The 22,804-nt window shown below is 32.7% G+C and overlaps 1 protein-coding gene across 1 annotated transcript; it reads left to right on the forward strand.

The window, feature by feature from the left end:
- Nucleotides 1-477: 477 nt before the first annotated feature.
- Nucleotides 478-7,315, forward strand: LOC111984636 (uncharacterized membrane protein At4g09580). Its single transcript, XM_024016255.2, has 4 exons — nucleotides 478-1,038; nucleotides 1,645-1,915; nucleotides 2,021-2,191; nucleotides 6,795-7,315. Exons 1-4 carry the CDS (start codon nucleotides 770-772, stop codon nucleotides 6,924-6,926), a joined length of 843 nt encoding a protein of 280 aa, XP_023872023.1. The 5' UTR covers nucleotides 478-769; the 3' UTR covers nucleotides 6,927-7,315.
- Nucleotides 7,316-22,804: the final 15,489 nt, after the last annotated feature.

Below are 22,804 nucleotides of genomic sequence, written 5' to 3' on the forward strand. Positions count from 1 at the left end.
AGAAGAAGTTAGATACATAATAAGTTCAATTGGAGTATCAATAATCTTATTGTCAATAAGACCATCTCGAGAATGGATGTAAGATGTGAACTTAACTTGGATCATATGAAAACCATCAATATAACAAGTAATTTCAAGCCCTAGAAAACAACTTTAGATTTTCAAAGATTTTTCATCTCAAAGTAGGCTTTAATGGAATATACCTCATGAACTAGCATATGTAATATACCCTTTTATGAGTCTCGTTTAAATGCTATCGAAGGAGGTATCCTCAAGTCAAGGTGATGCAACAGGCAGCAAAGCATACAAACTCTTTCAGATTCCAAAGGTGGCATGTTATTTCTAGAATATTCTTGCATTGTACCAAAACAAAATTTAAAAATTCACAAAAGGTTTTAATTAAATTCCTTATTTTTATTGATCCCACCACCCAAAAAAAAAAAAAAAAAAGAAAAAAAAAAGAAAAGGAAAACCTCCCGGGGAAAAAGAAACAAATAAAGTCCAATAAAAGCTCCTCTCTCTGTAACGCTCTGCTTTTCTGCTACAAACACAAATTACAAAAGTTTACGTTTCCAGATCCCATTCTCTACAGTCAGACGAAGTCACACAGATTCAGCACCAACCAAAATTAGGGTTTCTTTTTATTTAATTATTTGAAATTATTTTTTGGAAAACAAATTGAAAAGAGTCAATACAATATATATATATATATATATGAGTGGGTTTGATGTGGTCAGAGTGTAACAGCAAGTGGTGAAGAAATTCAACAATGTCGTCAATGGCGGCTCCTCGGAGCGCGATGGGCGAGAGCGTGAGGATAGTGTTGAGAGACGAAGATGAAGAGAATGGGGACGATTCGCCCTCCGCCAAGAGGCCTAAATTGGACCGATTCCCTTTGACTCGATGGGAAATCGTTGCTTCGCTCTCTGTCTTCTTCATCTTCTCCGCTGGCCTCTTCTGCGTCTACCTCACCATGCCTGCGGCGGACTTCGGGAAGCTCAAGCTGCCTCGCTCCATTTCCGATCTTCGCTTGCTCAAGTACTTTCCTTTTCCATTGTCCTTTCTTTGTTAGATATGAATTTCATGTTTTGAATCTGAAATTATTGGTCTCTTAAATTGCTAATTTTGTTATTAGAATTAAACATTTCGTTGTAATTCTAACATTAGTTACTTGTTTTCCATGACACAAAAGTGTGTGGTGTGCATTAGCTTTACAAATTGTCATGGCTTCTACATTTTGATCCAAAGTCTCCATTTGTTTCAACGGAAAACGTTTCTGCATTTTCTGTGTTTTGGTATGCCAGAAAACACAGGTCAATGGAAAATGCTTTTTGTGGGCAACCAAAAATAAGCCCAAATGCCCAATATAGTGAAAACGTTTTCTGGAATGTCACATTCTTAACATACCACTGCAAATAATCTCCACACTAACTTTCCATTTCACAACCAAACTTAGGAAAACAAGTCAGTTTTCCAGAAAACATTTCTGTCGAAACAGAAGGAGGTGTTGCTCTGCTCGTTTCATTTGCATTGTCATTTGAGTTTGTTTGTTTGTTTCTTTGCTTTTCATGTTTTAAGTCGTAACTGCCTCAAGCATTTCCTGAACTATGAATCCTTTTTTTGTTTTTGTGAATTTTGCCTCAGAGATCATCTGGGATCCTATGCTAAAGATTATCCAGCTCAATTCATTCTGGGTTACTGCTCCATTTACATCTTCATGCAGACATTTATGATTCCTGGAACAATTTTCATGTCTTTGTTAGCTGGAGCTCTTTTTGGTGTAATTAGAGGCCTTCTCTTAGTTGTTTTCAATGCTACAGCTGGAGCATCATCCTGCTACTTTTTGTCTAAGTTAATTGGCAGGCCCATAGTTAGTTGGTTGTGGCCTGAAAAGTTGAGATTCTTTCAAGCAGAGGTATATCTATTTCCTGTCTTTTATTTGTATCATAAAATTATTATTTATTTTTAACTCTGGTCATTTATTGTGCTACTCAATTAACATGAAATTTCATGGAATCAGATAGCTAAACGTAGAGATAAGCTGCTGAATTACATGCTCTTTCTGAGGATAACTCCGTCGTTGCCCAACCTTTTCATTAATTTGGCATCTCCCATTGTTGATATACCATTTCATATTTTCTTTTTGGCTACCTTGATTGGTCTTATTCCAGCATCCTATATCACAGTCAGGGTAAGTCCCCTGCTCTGACCTTCTCATTTCACAGTTATTATCTTGTTGCTCATGTTATATTTTCTTTTTATTTTTTAATGCAGAAGCTTATTGATGTTGCTGTTATATTGATTGCTTTACATTCCTTTTTATTTTTTGGTGTTGTTTTCTCCTTTACAGTCATAACACTGTTATGGGAGTGCTTGATATGTCAGTTAGATTTCAAAAGTACATTTAAAAATGGCCACCAGTTATGAAATTTATTAAAAATTACTTCTGCTACATCTCCTTATTAGGTCATTTTTTGAGTTTTAGAGAAATTGACATGATTTGTCTTTGGCATGAGATAGTTCTATGTTTTTGTCTTCTTTGATCATCTGTACTTGGGTGGCTGCTTTTATATATAACTTGGTCCATACTTCTCTACTATCAGATGCATTTTTGATTAAGAAGTATTTTGGTGGATCATTTGTTGTGTCAACAGTAGGATTTACCTAACTAGTGCTGAACTTGCAAAGCTGGGCTGAGAGAGACTAATAATAATTCTTTTCAATGTTCTCATATTATTTATTCCCACAAATACTTTCTTATGTTTGCATTATTAAAGGATTTTACCCCAAGGGTTTGGCTTAGTGGTTCCTAGGGTCTCATGATTTACATGAGATCTTGGGTTCAAAACCTTTGGCCAACAATTTGGGGCGACCCCAAGGGATTACTCCATATAATAACCTAGAGTATGTGGGAACAGGGCATATACGAGGGAATGGTTAGGTGCTCATAGAGTTTTGGATACCCTTGTTTCTCAAACTTATAATAACAATTATTAAAGAATTTCTTCATAATTGAAGAAAGGGAGTCTTTTCAAGAAGCTTCATGCTTATGCTCTCATGCGGTCGGTGTAAGGGAGTTGATTTTTTTTTTTGGATAAGTTAAATATTTTATTGCAAAGAGACATTCCTATAGTACAATGAACATAAAGGAGTCTGAAGAATGGATAAAAGTTTGATGACCCAAAGTCCTTGTTGGGGGCATTTGAGAAGATGTTAATGGTTGTCCTTCTCATTTCATCTCTTTGTGTAGGTCCTATGCTAAATGTAGAGTTCTCATTTTTGAGTTCACCTTCTTCAGGTGGGTTCTACCTTTTATTTCTCTCTCTTCCCTCTCTCTGTCTTCTTTGTTGCACTATTTTCTCTGTCAGCCACTTAAAGATTATCTTGGAAAAAATCGATATTTAAAGAAAAGATCTTGTGAGCTCTAGCTCAAATGGCACCTCCTATTGTTGTAAGTGCATGATGGAGGGTGAGATCATGGGTTCAAGACCCCCTAAGTTCATGTGTAACTTAATAATAAGAAATATATAAGCAAAATAAATTAGGTCATTAACACATTATTCTTTATGAACCTCCTTTGAACTTAAGAAGATAAGTTTTACCAATTGCAGTTAGGGTAGTATTGGATAGTAAAAAAATTAGTGCTTTGACCTTTTTAATTATTGACAAACATTCTGGAATGCACACAATTGAAAAGTAAGAAGTTCTTTATGGATGGAGTGTAGATTTCTTTTATCTTAGAAACAATGAGCAACGTCAAATAATCATTCTCTTGTGCATGGATTACCATACTGCTGCAAGTTTAACATTGTTGATAGAATTGGCTTCTTTGTTTAAAAAAGGAATGGTTGGGGGCGGGGCAGTGCTTTTTATCTTTTTTTACTAGATCTCCATTGGCCCTTGACTGCATTGTAATCGGAACTAAAAGAATACTTGTCTCTTATTCTTATCCTTCTGTCCTAACCATATATTGCATTCTTTATGGATTAACCTTAATAGTCAAGAATTACAACCTTGTGGTTGAACATGAAGCTTGTTCATAGTGGGTTATCATTTAAAAACTCTCATAAGGATTGCTGAAAAAACTACACTCCAAATTCTTAACTTTGAGCAGTTGTTGATATTTCTTTGTGCTGACAAAGATTTCCACCCCCCCCCACCCCCCACATTGATATGATTTGTGTATTCTGAAAAGTTGAATGCCAACATTATTCAATAAGAAACTGGCAAATGTAGTTCTAGTAAGTGGTCACTTAACTAGTTACGGTTATCAACATACATTTAAAGGTCATAATGATCATATATTTTGTTAAGCATAAGACAATACAACTTTATAAGTTGTTATAACTTAAAAATGTGAGCATCACTATGTTGATGGGTTATGTTTTATGTGGTTTAAAAGTGTTGGTTCTTGAGTTGGAGTTTTAGCGGTATTTGTAGGTATGTTGGTTATAAACAATCAACTGATGTTGGTTCTTGGACTGATGGGTTGGGGTTCTTGGGCTTGGACTGCAATGCTGAACATTTCAAAGGTGAAGTGCAGATGGGCTGTTCCATGGTTTTTTGAGAGATATTAATACTACCAAGGATTTAGTTGGAAATAGTTTTAGCATGTTTTAAGTTATAAAGTTGGAGATTCTTTTGGTACTTGTACAGTTTTTGGGCTAGTTAATGTTACATCATGGAGAGATTGAAGAGTATGTGAATCATAGAATAAAAGCAAGGTGGATGAAGGGAAGAATTACATCAAAAGTATTGTGTTTTTTTATGCTAACATCAAGAGCATTGTATGATCATAGAATACGTATTAAGTTCAAGGGAAAGTTTTATAGGAATTCTACATGTCCAATTTTGCTATATGGTATTGAATGTTGGGCTGTCATATCAAGAAGTGATATGTTCATAAAATGAGCATAGCTATAGTGGGAATGCTGCTGAGATGGATAGGTGGAAATACAAGGAAAGAAATTAACAAAAAAAAAATCGTTTAAAGATATGGGTGGCCCCTATTGATTAAAAGACATGGGAGAGTTGTTTGAGATGGTTTGGTTATGTGCAAAGAACAACAATTAATGCATCGGTGAGGAAAAGTTATTTGATTCAAGTCAATGAAATGAAAAGAGGTGGGGGAAGATATAAAATAATACTTGTAAAAGTGATATGTTAATTAATGGAGATACCAAAGAGTATAATTTTGGATAGGATAAATCGGTGGAGAAGAGTACATGTGGTTGACTCTGATTTGGCAATTGAGTGTTCATAGTCAACCCTAAAGTTTTAGGATTAAGACTTTATTATTGTTGTTCTTGGTCTTCTTTTGAAGGGCGTGAAGGACCCCAGGGCTCGTACTCCATCCACTTGCCTAGGTTTCTCAAATGGTGGAATGAATGGGTTAGGAATCTTGAGGTCCCAGGTTTGAGTCCTGCTCTCACATGATGTAACTTGCAGGTGGGCCCAGTGGCATCCAAGAATTTCACATGTGGCCCAATAAAATAAGTCTTGAATAGACAAATTTACAAAGTCGTAACAAATTAATCTGCCTTGGCTGTATTAAGAAGGCTACCCACTCTTTGCAGCTTATTATTGAAGTGGTCAAAGACATGTAAAACACCAATGCTTTTTTCTTCTTAAAAAGTATGTGCCATGATGAGCTAGTTAAGAATTATTAGAGGAAAAGGCAAATGATTGAGTGTTTGTTGACATTATAGTTACCATTTTCATTTGTGACTGACATGGGCCTGTTATTATTAAAGCTCTCAGGTAAATGGCGTTGGAAGTTTGGTATGATGTATGGTGGGTCCAATTGTCTGAATGTGGAGAGACTACATTGGGTTGCAGGGAAACATTAAACTATCTTAGTTGCACCATTTCTAAAAATATTTCCTCCATATTTTACACCTTTAGGAATGGTGTTAGCCTTGAGGGAAGTAGAGTTTTGGTGCGTTTGTGATTGAATTCTTCCTGCCCTGTTGTTTTGTAGCAAGATCCATCCTGATCTTTTCCAAATAGCGTTTGAAAAAATGCCATTAGTCTCTCTGGATCAAATGTGGTGTTGTCCCCTCATTTCTGGAAGAGTTTGCAAGCCAGAATGGTGATCAATTTCTGGGGGAGTACTTCATTGCTGCTTGGTGTGCTCAGCTGATGAATATAGCAAAAGTGTGCTTTTGCTTCACACATACACTCTTTGAGTGACTTTTTCATTAGAAATCATGAAGGAACAGAGAACTTTTCATGCAATTGGTTTTTTATTTTGGATAGAAATTTTTTCAAACTGGTTTGGAAGAAAATTCCCCAATCCACTACATGACTATTCAAATGATCATCTTTGTATGCTTAATTTCATGATTTGAAATCACGACTAGTTTAGATGACTTATGAGTAATATGATTATAATAATGTGCATGATCATTCACATAATGAGTTGGAGGAAACTTTTATCCTTTTACTTTTGTGTACACTAGTCTACATGGCAAGGAACCAATACAAATATGTCATTTAAAGGTTTTTCCCATACCTCCCTTTTTATCATTTTATTTTTTTGGTTGTTGCTGGATTGTTAGATAACCATGTGTTTTTCTTTTCTTTTTCTATTTGTGTTACTCTGGAATTTCATAATAGTCTCCACATTTCATAAAATTTGGTTTTCTCAGGTTTCTACAGGCTACAGGCTTGGTAGTATATTTATATATTGTCTAAATACTTTATGTATAGTAAATTGCTTACGTATATGGTAAGTTCCTTTGCTTTGTTGTTTGTCATTTTACTAATCATGTTGCTGATTTTGTCTGATATAGGCTGGTCTTGCTCTTGGGGATCTCAAGTCAGTCAAGGATCTATATGATTTTAAAACTTTGTGTGTTCTTTTCCTCATTGGTTTCATCTTCATTTGCCCTGCCCTTTTGAAGAGGAAGAAAATATATGAATGAAGGTTTCATCAGGGAAGGCCCCCTCCTTATATTCTTTGGTTGTAAGTTTGAAGAGGAAGCAAACAGTAGAATTTGGTGGGGGGCCCATCTCATCTTCCTCTCGAAGGCATCTTAAATTATGAACCCCTAGCTATGATTTATGATGATTAGGCCAAAACTTATTATTCGAAGTAAAGAATGTTAATTGAAAATTGAATTTAGTATAGGCTCCACAAAGTTTCAATTCTTTCCACCGGCTTCAAATTATGGAGTCATTTAAGGTTTGGAAAGATGAGCAAAATGATGTTTTAATGGTTATGTACATGTAATTTAATACAGATGTTGGGAATTGTCATGGCCTTGTATCTTTGGTTTACGATTAAATAACAAAATCCTGTAGTTTACAGTTAGTCAAGTATCATTAGGCAAAAAGGTCTTGTAGTTCAGTGGAATTATCTAATTCTCTTACTATATTCCGGCCAACTTGACTTTACTCTCCCCGGCCCTTAGAGAATATGGGTTCAAGTGACATCAAATAGAATCAGGTAAAATTAAAGAGTGCAGCCCATAAAGGAGGGGAAGCCAGACAGCTAGAGGACATTCTGTACATGATTTCTATATAATGGGGCTCGGCCTGTAACCTTCATGGTAGGAAAACAAGAGAAAGTTAACGGGGTTTGTAGATTTGTTGTGCTGCTAACTGTTAAGTCGAGCTTGGCATCTGAGGCAGGCCTTGTCAAGACTCAAGATTGGCTTTGCTATAATAGACTGCAGCTGTCCTTGGATATTTGGAAGGTTTTATTATGCTCCGACCTATCAATATTCTAGCAAGGTTCCTCAAGTTAAAGAGCCTATTAGCAATAGCAACATGCGAAATAGCAACCTTTGGTGGCCAAACTTTCCATGGAATCAACTGTGGAGTCAAGTTCCTCTGATTAAGAGGCCGTTATATATACTAAAATATTCTATTAACAATAGTTAAGAGTCAAATCTTGTAACTCAATTAGTTCCTTACGGAGCCATTATATATACTATATAGCAATTACTAACAAAACAACCTAATTCTATCATAACAAGTCTCTTTTCAATTATAATATTATATATATATGTGTGTGTGTGTGTAATTGTTAAGAGTCTTGTAAAAAATTAATAACTCTGGGCGTTTTCCAAAAAGATATCTATAGTTCAAATCCTCCCATAATAACTAGGGGTATTTTGATATTTTGGAACATCATTTTCAAAAGGACTTACCACAAACAACATTTTTATTATACACCAATTACAACAAGTCATATAACTAGTTGTAAAAAAATTTGGTGTTTATGGATTTATTGAATGGTGTCTCTCTCACATAGGATTAAATTTTTATTTATTTATTTGATCATACAACAAGTGGGAGAAGGGGATTTGAACCCAAATTCTCTTTAACGTGGGAACTTAGTAGTGCCACCCAACTATAAGATTTTTGGCTCACAATTGAAACTTTCATTTGAAGTTGTCATCTAATTAGATACTATAAAGTAATATTTTATACACAAACACAATAATAATAAAGGCAAAATTACATTATTGGTCTTTGAAGTTTACTCTATGAGCGCAATTATTTACGTGACTAATAGAATAACGACCTGACATTTTTTAATGATGTGACATTTTTATAATGAAAAAATTACAAAAATTATTTTTCACATCAAAAACCCATCAATACCAAAATACTTGACTCGGTAAGTAACGGGTTATACCAAATCAAAATTTGAAAGACTGAAACACATCGAGAAGTTATTGTGAATTTTTTTAGTGAATTTCCATCAACAAAAACTATTACTCTAGCTCAATTCATTAGTTTTTGAGATTCCAAGGGTACATCTTCCAAACTATAGGACCAAATTAACCTAGTCATCATGAAGAGAATGTTCTTCTTATTTCTTATCCTGATTAGAGAACTAGATCTTTTTGGTCAAATTGGGGTCATATATGGGTTGACAATGGTCAAACTTTTGAAAAATGTTTGGAAATATTCATTTTGACATAAAAGTGTGAAATTTAGCGTTTGGGTGAATTTTTGACTTAGTTTGATAGCGGCCAACCATGGTCAAAGATTGGTCAATAAGGGCATATTGGTCATTTTGACCTCAAACATGAAAAATTGGGTAATCTATCCAATTGGGAAAATTTTCAACTTTATTAGCATTCCCTTAATCCAGGATCAAAATGGTAATTTTTGTTATTTTTTGTGAAAAAGATGGGATTTTGGCAACTACCAAGGGAAAGACCAAAAGAAGTTTTTTTTTTTTTTTTTGGGTTACACTCCATATTCCAAATGTTTGATAACTTTGTTTAAAGGTAATTTTGAAAACTTTTATTTTATTTTTTTAAGAAATAACACAATAAATGGCGCTCCCTTAAAAAGTTGGATTTTCTGAAAATGACCAACAATTTGGGATGGATGAAGTAGATATTAAGGAAAATTGTTAATACTCCATAGGAATGTGGTGCTTCCTCTTCTCACATTCATAATAAACCTTACTATGAATTTAATTTGTGTGATCTACCATGAATGTGATGTGAGAAAGCTTCACATCATTGTATTAGAGAGTATCTAATAATTACTCATATATTAAGAATTTTTCAGCTTGGTTTAAAACATGATGGACAACTTCACTTATTTCTCAACTTTATGTGAAGATCTTTTTTTATAATTAACATAGTAAAAAATTATTTTTGCACCTAGCTCCATCTCACTTGAATCGTCTTAGACTTCTAAGTTATCAAAATAAGACATCTCACATAATTATCAAACCTGTATGAAATCATTCGTAGCTTCAAATGTTCTCCTCCGTATTAAAGTAGCTCAAATTTCAACCTCTCAGTGATAATCCTTTAACAGATCTGATGAGCAATAAATCAATCTTGAACATTCAAGCACAGCAAAAATTGCCACAAACAACCCAAATTAGAAAAATCCAGTTGTGAATCTTATTATCACTCGTATGAGAAATTTATATTATTGGTTCCTCCTCGACTTATTATATTGTTCATTGTCCCACATTGTTTAGATTTCATATTCTGCACCATTTTTAAAATTACATCGTATATGTTAAGGCATATCAAAGTGGCATACCATAGTCTCCCTTGGAAAAATTTTCGGGTTCCGCATTATTCAGAGACGGACCCACGTTGGGGCAGAGGGGGGCCATTCCCCCCCCCCCCCTCCCCGGGGCCCCCATTTTGGAAAAAATATAGCATTGCATGATCTCTATGATGTCTATCCTCTTTGTCTCTATTTTGCCACTGTGATAGACTGGTAGTGCAATGTGTTTTGTGTGTGTGAATTTACTATGTACTTTTGAAGTCTCTATTTTGCCACTGTGATAGACTGATAGTACAATGCATTTTGTGTGTGTGAGTTTACTGTGTACTTTTTAAGAAGTCATCCTTTGTAATAATGATTGAGTCTTAACTCTTGAATTGGAAAAAAAAATGGTCAAATAAGGACAAATGAGATAAAAAATAAAATAAAAAGAATAGAAAAACTTGGAACTGGCAATCAAAAAGTGAAGCCTATGGGAACTATGAATCAAATGTGTGCAATGGTTAGTAATAAATATTATTAATTGATGACGCTTGTTTGTTGGTTTATTTTATGAATTATTAACTATTTTTAGAAAATAATTTATTAACATTATTGTTGTTGTAGCTTGTGGGGTATGGTTTGTTTGGTTTATTTTTTGGACTAAATTTTGAAACTATAGAGCTATATAATATGGAAATAATGAAACTTTTATTTGAATGGTTGATGATGGGAAAATTATTATAATATTTGATTTTTTTTAAAGAGAAAAAATTACAAGTAATTTAAAGCTGATAATGCAGCATTGCCTCTAGTGTTGATGTCCCAATTCATGAAAATTTTCAAACAAAATTCCAAAAAATTACCATCGATTAAATCAGAATCAATTATAATGTTAATAAAGGGGGTGAAATTCAACAAAGCTTGAGTAGAAGTTAGTTTTGATTTTCATAAACTTTTTTATGTTTATACTTTGGCCCCTCCCAACTTCGAATCTTGGTTCCGTCCCTGGCATTATTGGTGTCGCATAATGCTTATGTTTTTAGACAAGAAATTCAGTCTACTCCAAATTGCATTTTCAAGATTATAAATCAGATTTTTTTTTTTTTTTTTGGGGGCACATAATCAGATTTTTTTTTGGCACATAACATGACATCCTAGTAGGCCACTTATAACTTACAAATAACGATTCATATCATGAAAAAAAAGCACCCCAAACCCCCTTAATTAAACATAATACTAACGGATGTGTACTAGGTAATCCAAGCCGGCAAGGGAAAATTATTGTATAGTCTTGGACTATTCTCCCTCCCTGTCATAGAGTGATTGGTCCCATGATGGGTGGAACCCACCCCTATGTGAGGGGGATGGAGTATAGTTCCGAACTACACATGACAAGGGCCTTAGTTTAATAACAGACTATAATGGAAAATGGAGGAAAAAATTGGCCGTTGCCATTTTTAAAAAAACAATCCAATATTTTGCCCTCTTTCCCAAACAAATTAGGAAAATGCTCATTTTTTGAAACTCGATTTTCTCAAAATTAAGTTAAGCTCTATAGTGGCGTTTTTAAGGAGCCTATAGTGACATTTTAAGGACCTATAGTGGCATTTTGTAACTCAATCTTCATGAAGTCGAGTTATAGGTAAAAAAAAAAATTTGCATGTAACTCGACTTCATGCAAATCGAGTTATAAAACGCCACTATAAGTCCTTAAAACGTCACTATAGGTTCTTTAAAACACCACTATAGGACTCCAATTTTTTTTTTTTTTTTTTTAACTCAATTTTGAAAAAATCGAGTTTCAAAAGATGAGCATTTCTTTTTTGAAAGGGGCATTTGCCCATTTTCTCTAGAAAATGGATATTGGGTTGCTCTATCCATTTTGTTCACAACAACAAATAACGTAGCAAAAGCTTGGGCAATACACAATTGTCTCACCTTGGCATGGAACTTAGTCCATAGAAATACAATTCTAGAATCAGATTCTGCATGTATTATATCCATAGGAGCATCATCAGCAAAATTTAATCATCAAACACTTTTTTTTTTTTGGGGCGATATCTTGCCCGTTTTAAGTTCGATCTCGGCATATGAACAGTCAAATTGAATGGAATTTAATTATCTACCATGTGGGCTAAAAGTTATCTTGATCAGATAGTATCGACACTGCTAAATAAGACCATGCTTCTTCTTCCTCTTCCTCTTTTTTTTTTTTTTTTTTTTTTCACCCACTAACTTTTATATTTTCCTCAAAGATGAACAATCAAGAATATTTACCAAATTAGAAAGAAAAAAAAAATCACATTTAAATTTATTAGTTTTGTCAGGTTGTATTCTTTGCACATAACCTTATCTCTTTTAAGTTTCTCCTAAAAGATAACATTTGGAATACAATCTTCGAGAAACAAGTAAATCCTGTTGGGCTAAAGTTGTGGTTTTTATTTATTTTTTTATAATTCGTATTGCATGTATTTTGTGTAGATTAATAAATGGCAGATATGAATATGTTGGGAAAATGGGCTTTTGCCTTTCTATTTAAAATGATTCAGCCCAATGCCTCTTTTTTGAAATTATTAAGCACTATATCCCTATTTTGAAACTTGATTTTAAAAAAGTCGAGCTTTACATAAAACTCGATTATCATAAAATTGAGTTCCAAGGTAACTCAATGTTATGATTATTGAGTTGTAGGTACCTTTTTGCCACACTGGCCTAGCAGCCGTGGCTTTTTCCAATTAAAAAATTCCAGCTGGAAAGTTAGTAATTCGATAATTGGAAAATTGAGTTCTGAATAGAATAAAAACAAAATTTACTGTTATCAAACTCTCGATTGAGTTAGTAACGTCTTCAAAGCGCCTCCTCTATCTCCCTCAGTCTATCACGATTAGTAGCCCAACTCCTTTTCTTTCTGCCTCAGTTGTGGTGGAGCTCTTTGCTGTTATCAGTAGACCAAAACCTAACTCAAAACCAAAACACAACCAAAAACCCTCATCGAAAACCCAAAACGCAATCAAAAACCCTAACCGTAACCCTCACCATCAACCTTATAAATCAGAGTTAAAGCTGGTGTGAGTTTTATCGTATTTGTTGTCTGAGCAAAGGATTAGAACTACATTAAGGTAATTTCAAAAATCTGGGTTCAATTTTTTTAGGTTTTTAATTTGGGTGTGAGTTGTTGTTGTTGTTGTTAATCATAGTTGTTGTTGTGTTTAATCCTAGTTGTTGTTTTATATCCAGGTTTTAATTTGAGTTGTTGTTTGATCTGAGTTCAACATGGCACATAAATGTTTTTTGTATTTGTTGTTGGTATACTAATGCTTAAAATTTTAGGGGAGTGAATCAAAATTTTGAAACTTTTGGGGAGAAAATCAAAATTATCCCAAACTAGCTTGAAGGGTGCAATTTACAATTTAATATTTTTTTGGGTAAGTTGATAAGTTGGAAGAGGGGAATTTGAACACCAATTCTCCTTATAAATAATAGCAAGCAATGCCATGGAATTAGAAGACCATTGGATGGTTTTGTGTGATTTTAAGTTAAACTTTATGATCACTACCTTTCAATCCCAAAAAACATATAATTTTTAAATTTTTAGAACCTTAAAAATATTTCAATTTAAATCATATAACCATTACACACAAACACAAATAACAATTGGTAAAAAATTCTTAAATAAGAAGTGTGGTATGACTTTAAGTAAAATTATGTTCGTACATGTGTTAAACATAATCAAATATGGAAAGAGAAATTATTATCTTCAACAAGTAAAGAAACCTCATCTAAGGTGTAGCTAAGACAATCCCATATACAATAGATGTATTCGATATACGTAGTTCACTATGTTGGGAACTAAACTAAAAATTGAGTAACATTTGGTGGGGTAAACAAAATAAGAAACCTTTCATGAATACCATAGAAGGAAAATTTTTGATACTCTAATTGTTCGTCTATTTTACATATGCATCAATATATTGATTATGTTCATCAAAATAAGAAACCTTTCTTGTGACCCCTTTTTCAATGTTGTCAAGTGTGAAGTATTATCATATGAGGAACGCGAGAGATGTGGATGCTTTCAGCTATATATAGTCATAATTCTAACATGGTTAAGTGCAATCAATATATGTCAAAATTAAATGAGTAACAAATTTAAAGTTGCCAATCTCTTCCCTTTTATTTAATTGTGGAAGCTCATGGGAATTTTTCTCTCTTTTTTATTCAAATTCTCCCAATTGTCTTTTAATTTTGTTTCCAATACATTTTTTTTTTTTTACAGTTTTGTATGCAAGTTGTTCGTTGTGTAATTTGGTGCATATTGAAGGTTTTCTGCGGAACATATTTCTAATTTTTTGAAGAATATATGAACTTTAGTATTAAAAACTTAGCATATGTAACATGGTTGCTTTCGAAATATCATGTTGCCTTTTGTGAAGATTATAACAAATGATGAATGAATGTAAAGTTGTAATTTGAATGATGGCTAAAAAAGAATCAAAAGTGAGATATGAAGTATGATTAATTAGTATGTAGAGCTTAAGCTTCTATGTGATATCAAGCTTAGTAGATTGATGTTGACCTTGATATTAATTTTGTGTTTATGCTTGAGATTGCTTTGGAATTTTTAATGAACTTGAGTTTGAAATTTGTTTGTCGGCTTGATTTAAGCTTGAGCCAAGTTTGAATATGTTATTTTTATTGTCAATCCGAGCTTGGTTATGCTAATGCATAAGCTTAGGGTATTTGTCAAATCCTCGTGCCTCTGTGAAATTGCAATATCTATTTTTTTTCCTAAAATCGAAAAAAAAAAAAAATTTTGCAATTTGGAGTTTTGTAACAAACCAGGTTCCCAGAGGTAGCTGAACTTCATTTTAGTGTTTTGGTTTGACATCAATGGCAAGATGAGTGTTTCCATGCTATCCCCGAAAACAAACTATGCTGCTTACCTTGTGTACAAGTTGACGGAGGAAGCCTATGGGTTTGATGACCCTCCTCCAACGGTCAATTGGAACTTCTGGAGCAGGTGAAGTTTACGAGCAGACTGTTAGTTTGGACCTGCCTATCGTGGAGCCAGGCCAGGAAGACCAGGTTGTACTACCGCAGCAGCTGCACACTTCACGTCCCAAACTGAGAAATGATGGGTGGTTAGAGATTGAGTTGGGTCAGTTTTTTAACGAGGAGGAGAAGATGAACTGCAGTTTGGACTAAAGGAGGTAAAAGATCTTTGGGGAAGTCTGCCTCATTGTTGAAGGATCGAGTCAGGCCAACAAAAGGTTAATAAAATTTGTGCTTTATCATCACTATGTAGCATTAATAAACTTTGTCTGTTATCATCATTATATTGTGTCAATATTACGTTATTGATGTACTGTCAAATTTATATTGTGTTAGTATTCTGCTTTATGGACAAATTGTGAACATCTTAACTACAAGCTTACCGGTAAAACCAAACTTTTTTCGTTCTTCTTGATTTGATCTTAGCTAAAATTGAGACTCAAAACCCTTGGGCAAACTGGAAATTAGATATTTTTTATTGGTTCTTCAATGGATTTGTTTAGATATCGCTTGTTACTGATCGAAAATTAAAAATACTATAGCAAAATAATTTTTAAATGATAAATAGTGCCGTAAAACTCAGTCTTAAAGTTTTTTTGGCTGAAAAAACTACTTGTAGGTCTCGTGAACAATGCACGAAATTCACTGTTTTTTTTTTTTTTGCAAAATGCAGTGTGTGTTTGGAACGCACACTATGTGTGGGTTGGATTCACATCCATGGCCATGTTTTGCTTTTTTGTGCGTTTTCACCTCTTTTTTTTTTTTTTTTACGCGTTTCAGGGTAATGCAGCTGCTGTTCATGTACTGCATGAACAATAGTCGCAAATTTTGACTTTTCAATCGTGAATAGTGCATTTGTATACTGTTTACGGACCCATAAATATCACTTTTCAGTAACTTTTTCATTAAAAATAAGTTCCACAATACTATTCACATATTTAAAAATTATTTTATTACAGTGTTTTTAATTTTCAGTTTTTAATTTTACCATTGTTACAGTATTTTTTGTTTTCAATTTATCAAAATAAGTTCTACCCAAATCGGAATTTATGTCGTTAACGAGGGTAATGATTTTTTTTTATTCGCTGACTTTAAACACAGAGGGATTTAAATCAAAGATCAATTCTATGGGAGATATCGGGAATTCCCATGAGCTACAAGTTACGAAGTTCAGGACAAGATGTTATGTTGATTGAAGAAACTATCAGTCCAATTTTTGACAAATCTTGTAGTACAATATGGTACAGTCGTAAATAGGAGAGTGGATTTACAATCATATAATGGTACAAATTAGGAGTATCACATTGATGTGATGTGACTCTGTTGGCAATGATGAAAAATAATTTCATATTATTTAAACATTAAAATTTATAATTTTAATCCTTAAGGCGAATTACAATTTATTCATCTGTGTTTTAGTCAAAATTTAAGTTGTTTACTTATGATCAAGAAAGTCAATACCGTATCGGAGGCTGTACCGGTTTGACCACCAATATGATATATTTCCGATACCGATCAATATCAGTGTACTGTTTCAAGTTTACCGCTATTTATATATATATATATATATATATATTAATTAATTAACAATAAATGTAAATTTTGTTTAATTGACTAGACATTTAACAAAAAATTATAAGGCAAATTCTAGATCTCTTTTTTACCCAAATCCAAAGTTGTTGCACATGTACAAGCCAAGGTCTTGCCAACATTTGGTACTACTTTTTTTAGTTTTTATTCTCTTCCACTATTTTTAGTATCTTTATTATTATTAATATATATATATATATATATATTCCCTATATCTAACTACTCCTTCCCTCGTTCTTATCATCTTGAATTTATTTTCTTTCACACTTTTTTTTTAATTTTCAATGCTTCACAGGCAGGCGGCAGGCCTAATTGATGGCTCTTCCCATTTTGTTTTCTTTTTTTCTACTCCACATCACAAGCCTGTCCTACTTGACACCTACCTCCAATTTCCAAACATGCTTTATTTTCACACGTTTGAACTTTACTCTTCAGTTTTCAAAGTACATTCATTCATTTATTTTTACTTCTGATTTATCTCCTTTAGTTTCACTTTCACCTCACCTCTTTCTCTAGTTTCATCTCCTCTCTCAAGTGCCACCATCCATCACCACTCAAGATTCAGTGAGAGGTCGTTGGCTTTAGTGAAAAAAGAGACAGTGAGTGTATAAGGTGATTCTAATTTCATTTTGCAAAACTATTGTGCATTTTCTTTCATTTTTCTCTTTCTTTCTGCTGGGTTTCTTAGCTTACTCAAATTTGCACCATCCTGCCCTTAAAAAACTGCCGAAATTACCAAAAAAAAAAAAAAAAGCATTTTCTGTTTCGGCCCGATATCATTTACCGGCCAAAACAACCAGATTTCGCCGGTACGGCCAGTACGTGGCCGGTATATTTTCCGGTAAGAAACAGGGGGTTGAGTGTACCGGTTCACTGGCCGGTACGGTATATACAGACCATACTAGTCGATACGGTACGAGATTCACTTCCTTGGCTGTGATTTGAATTATCTTTAATCAAATTTAGGTCAATCAGAATTTACTACATATCTTCAAGTATATCAATTCAAAATGGAGCTTATCTTGAAACCACTATAAATAGATGACATCTTCTCTTATTTTGAAAACCAAGTTTTCAAGAAGCCAAGACTCTGGAGAAATTCTGCCTCTAAAGCACCGAAAAATTTCAACTTAAAATCCAAGAATCTTCAAAGAACTTGAAGAACATTCAAAAAATGAAGAATATTTGAAGGACCTGAAGAATAGAAGAACGACAAATCTCTAACAAGCTTAAAGCCAAAGATTTGTTGTGAAGACTGTTTGATCCATCTTCCGTCCAAAGTGAAGAAAATTTTGCATTCAAGTCAAGATCACAAAGAAGATAAAATTAGAGTAGCACTTTTTTGTAAAAGAGTCAAAAGAGAGAAATTGTACTCACTACTTAATTAATACAAAATTATATTTATGACACTTTTTCAATTGTTTGATTTTCAAACTTTGTGAATTTTTGTGTGTTACATTTATATTTAAGGGTTTTTGTTAAAGAAAATTCATTCTTAAACCTTAAATAAAATACCGGTATTAGTAATAAGATATTTTCTAAGGAATTTAAGTTTTTATCAACCTAGTTGCAATACATTTTTTATACAATGTGTTCAATACTTAAATATGCCTAATTTTTGTAATTCATTTTGTTTTATCTTTTAGTTTTATTTTTTATTTTTTATTTTTTTTCTTATTCTCAAATAAGAATGTTATCTTTATTTGAGTTTATCTTTATTTGAGTTTATCTTTAATATTGGATTAGTATTTGAGATTGTTAGGATTATCATATTAGTATTTGAGATTGTTTAGGATTTGTTTAGAAGAGTTTATCTTTATCTTTGTAATTCCTGAAAGCCTAAGGTTCTTCAGTAGAACTAATCTAGGTGGGAAGCCTAGGTTGTCCTGCATCACCAATCTTGCCATAACAGCCCTCAAAAATTCTCATTCCACACGGTCATAGGCTTTGGCAATATCCAACTTCAATGGCATATCCCTTACCATTTCTCTTATTTGTCATTGTGTGCAGCAACTCAAAGGCAATAAGAGCAATGTCAGTAATTAATCTCTCCCCGGCAAAAAAAACACTGGGCAACACATGTTTTAATCAATTAGTCAACAGTTTAGAGATAATTTTGACCAAAACATTGCACAAACTGATTGGACGGAAATCCACTATTTTGGTTGGCTGCTTCACCTTAGAATAAGGCCTATGTGAGTATAATTGGCCTTTCTTAACAAGTGACCGGAATTGAAAAACGATTACCCGAGTAAGTTCATTACCAACTATATGCCAATACAACATAAACAAAGCTGGAAAACCATCTGGTCCAAGAGTCTATGTCAAGTGCATTTGAATAAGAGCTTGTCTAATCTCCTCTTGACTATAAGGTTGCAATAAATGCTCATTCATGTCAGCTGTTACCTTGGGCTGAATGGGATGGAGGCATTCATCAATACAAAAGGATTGAAGTGGTAAATAGCTGTTGGATTTTTTGAATATATAGTTTGTAGACAATTTTTCATCATTTTTTGCTTTCTTTTCTCTAGAGGAGGTGGAGTTGACCGCCCTCCTCTAAGGGCTTCAGTTGGAACTACTGGAGGAGGTGGAGTTTATGAACAGACTGTTGGTTTGGACCTGCCTGCCGTGCAACAAGGGCAGCAAGACCAGGTTGTACTGCCGCAGCAGCAGCAGCACACTTCACGTCCAAGGAGAGAGAGGATGGATGGTTAGAGATTGAGTTGGGTCAGTTTTTCAATAGAGGAGGAGAAGATGATGAACTGCAGTTTGGACTTAAGGAGGTAAAATCTTTTCGGTGAAGTCTGGCCTTATTGTTGCAGGATCGAGATCATGCCAACAAGGGGTTAATACAAATTTGTGCTTCAACATTACTAAGTGGCATTAATAAAATTTGTGTTACCATCACCATATTATGTCAATATCATGGCATTTATGTACTGTCACAAACTTATGTAGTGTTAATATTCTGCTTTATGGACAAAAGTTTGAACATCGAAACTACAAGCTTATTACCAGTAAAGCCTATCTTTTCTTATTGTTCTTGATTTTGATCTTTGGAACTATAATGAGCCTCAAAACCCTTACCCAAACTGTAAATTAAATATTAGTGCTCTTTGTTTTTTTTTTTTTTTTTTTTTTTTTTTTTTTTTACTTTAAGCATAGAGGGATTTGAATCAAAGTTCAATTCTATGGGAGAAATCGGGAATGCCCATGAGCTACAAGTTACAAAGTTCTTGACAAGCTATTATGTTGATTATTGAAACCATTAGTTCAATTTTTCTACGAGTCTTACAAAGTTACAATACAATATGGTACAACTGTAAATAGGAAAGTGGATTAAAAATCATATAATGGTATAAAATATGAGAATCAAATGATATAATTTTCACTAAAAAAACACGTGCTATACTTTCCTCTAACTTTAAAGTTTAATAAAAACATTTAAATTTTTTCATAGCTTGGTCTCCCAAAAAAAATTTAAATCCCTCCTTAAAAAATAAATTAGTCTTTTAAGGAACTTAATATATATATATATATATATAGTATTATCTCATAAAAATAAATAGAGAAATAAATTGTACAGATTTTATAAATGCCTCACTCAATTTCACTATTTTTGTGACAGTAATATATGATAATTATATATTTAAAGGGTTGTGGTTAAAAAAAAAATTCATTGTTAATTCTTAAATAAAATACCGGTATCAATAATAAAATGTTTTCTAAGGAATTTAAGATTTTATCAGCCTCATTGCAATACATTTTATATACTATGTGTTCAATAAGATGAGTTCAAGTTACACCTGGTGTAACTTTGTAAGAGTTACACTTTTTTTGGACCATTGATTTGCAAAAGATACAATGGTTAAAAATTCACTAATAATTATGTCATTATTAAATATTTAATGCTATGAAAAAGTCAGCTCACTCATTTAATACTGGCATTTTATTTTCTCTCTCCTTTTATTCATTAGAAGTTTAGATATTTTAGAACTCTTAAACCGTTACAACGAGAGATAAAGCAAGGAAAAAAAAATTGCAGTAGAAGAAGACAAAGACAACTTCGTATCCACAACAAGCCACTAGACAGGACTGTCCATTTGCATAGCCGTTAACTCAGACTGGAAGTGACTATTTGGATGGATTATGCATTTATGCATGTCAATTGCAATTGTAGTTGGACTTGAACATCCAAGTATTTCTCTTTTTACTGTACTTGTCTTTCAAAATATTTTATTTCCTCTAAATTTCTAGTGGCACAGAAATCCTTATAAAAGACATCCAATGTTATTCAATGAAATTTGTACATAAAAACCTTACATCAATTCACTTGTACAAGTGTGTTGTCTCCAACCCACTCATGTCAAGACTCAATATCAAAAGCATATATTGTAAAGCTCTCAGTTTTTCTTTTCATCGAACACATAATAAGAGCCTTCACGGAGGTCCTGGCATATGAGAGAGAGAGGTAGAAGAAGAAGACAATGATGGAGTGTGAAGCAATTGTATATATAATTCAATTGTAAATCCTTCTTGTTGAAATAAAAAGCAGTAGATTACTTTTAAATTCAATTGAATATATAATTGTATAAATTTTATTTAAAATAATTTAATTTTATCATCAAATATCTATTTAATTTCTTTTTTAGGATGAATCATTTGAAAGTAGGTGGTTGAAAATGACAAGGGCCCTTTAATAAAGTAAAAAACAATAAATAAGGAGAGAGACAAAAGTGGAAAGAAATAACATTTAATGATATCTTTTTTAACTATTAGATATCTTAGAAATCTATGGTGTAAAAAATGTGTAACTTTACAAGAGTTACACCAGGTGTAACTTGAACCCATCTCGTGTTCAATACTTAAATATTCCTAATTTTTGTAATTCGATTTGTTTATTTATTTATTATTCCTAATTGGACCCGACTCGCGAACTCGACACGATACTACACGAAATTAGCAGGTTATGGATTAAGATTTAATGAGTTTGTGTCATATTCGGATTGACATGACTAACTCATTTAATAAACGGGTTGGGTTAGTGTCCATTACATGAAACTCATTTGACCCGTCTGACCCATTTAATTAAATAACATTTTACTAATATACTCTTCAAACCCTAGGTGTATAAACTTATTAGTTGTTGTGGCTTATTTTCTTTGACATATTATGAATGACAATTTGTAATATTGAGATATATTTTAGTTTTGAATGAATATTTATGATACAGTTACTCATTAGTTCTAAATTTTATATTAATTTTCCCCTAGGAAATTGAGTTTTTAAGACATGATTTGCTAGCAAAATCAATTCTAACAAACTTGAAATGTTAGTTTCCTAAATAGTTTGAAAACTATGTTAACTAACGAAATTGTTTGAAAAATGGTGTTATTTTGGGGGAAAAAAAATCTTGTTTTAAGTGAAATAACAGTAGTTTAATGGTTAATTTGGCAAAAAACAAATACAAGTCAATAGGATGACATGTCACTTAACACCCAAAACTAATGGAAGGTGTTTTTTTGCTAACAAAATTAAACTTCAGGGTGTAAAATTAAAATTTTCAAATTTCAAGATGTAAAATCTAAGCAACCCCAAAATTTAGGGTGTACTTTGCAATTTAGCCTAAATTATATAATAGAGTAAAACTACAATAATTTTTGTAAAAATGTTGTAAAATAATTTATAGTCACAGCTATACTGTTGAAATAAATTTTAGAACATTCTTTTTAAAAAAAAATCAGACTGTAGAGAGAATAAAAACTTAACCGTTAAGCAATAAGCAATTAAAGCCAAAAAGAAAAAATGTGTGAGAGATAGAAACATAGGAGAAGAAATGTTATAAAATAATTTATAGTCACAGCTTTACTGTTGAAATAAATTTTAGAACATTCTTTTAAAAAAATCAGACCGTAGAGAGAATAAAAACTTAACCGTTAATCTATCCAAAAAAAAAAAAAAAAAAACTTAACCGTTAAGCAATAAGCAATTAAAGCCAAAAAGAAAAAACGATTTGCAATTTAGCCTACATTATATAACCAGAATATAATTACAAAAAAAAATTTTATAAAAATATTATAAAATAATTTATAGTCAGAGCTTTGCTCTTGAAATAAATTTTAGAACATTCTTTTAAAAAAATCAGACCATAGAGAGAACAAAAACTTAACCGTTAAGCAATAAT

Source organism: Quercus suber, unplaced genomic scaffold (assembly GCF_002906115.3).
Source record: "Quercus suber isolate HL8 unplaced genomic scaffold, Cork oak 2.0 scaffold_257, whole genome shotgun sequence".
Taxonomy (NCBI): Eukaryota; Viridiplantae; Streptophyta; class Magnoliopsida; order Fagales; family Fagaceae; genus Quercus; species Quercus suber.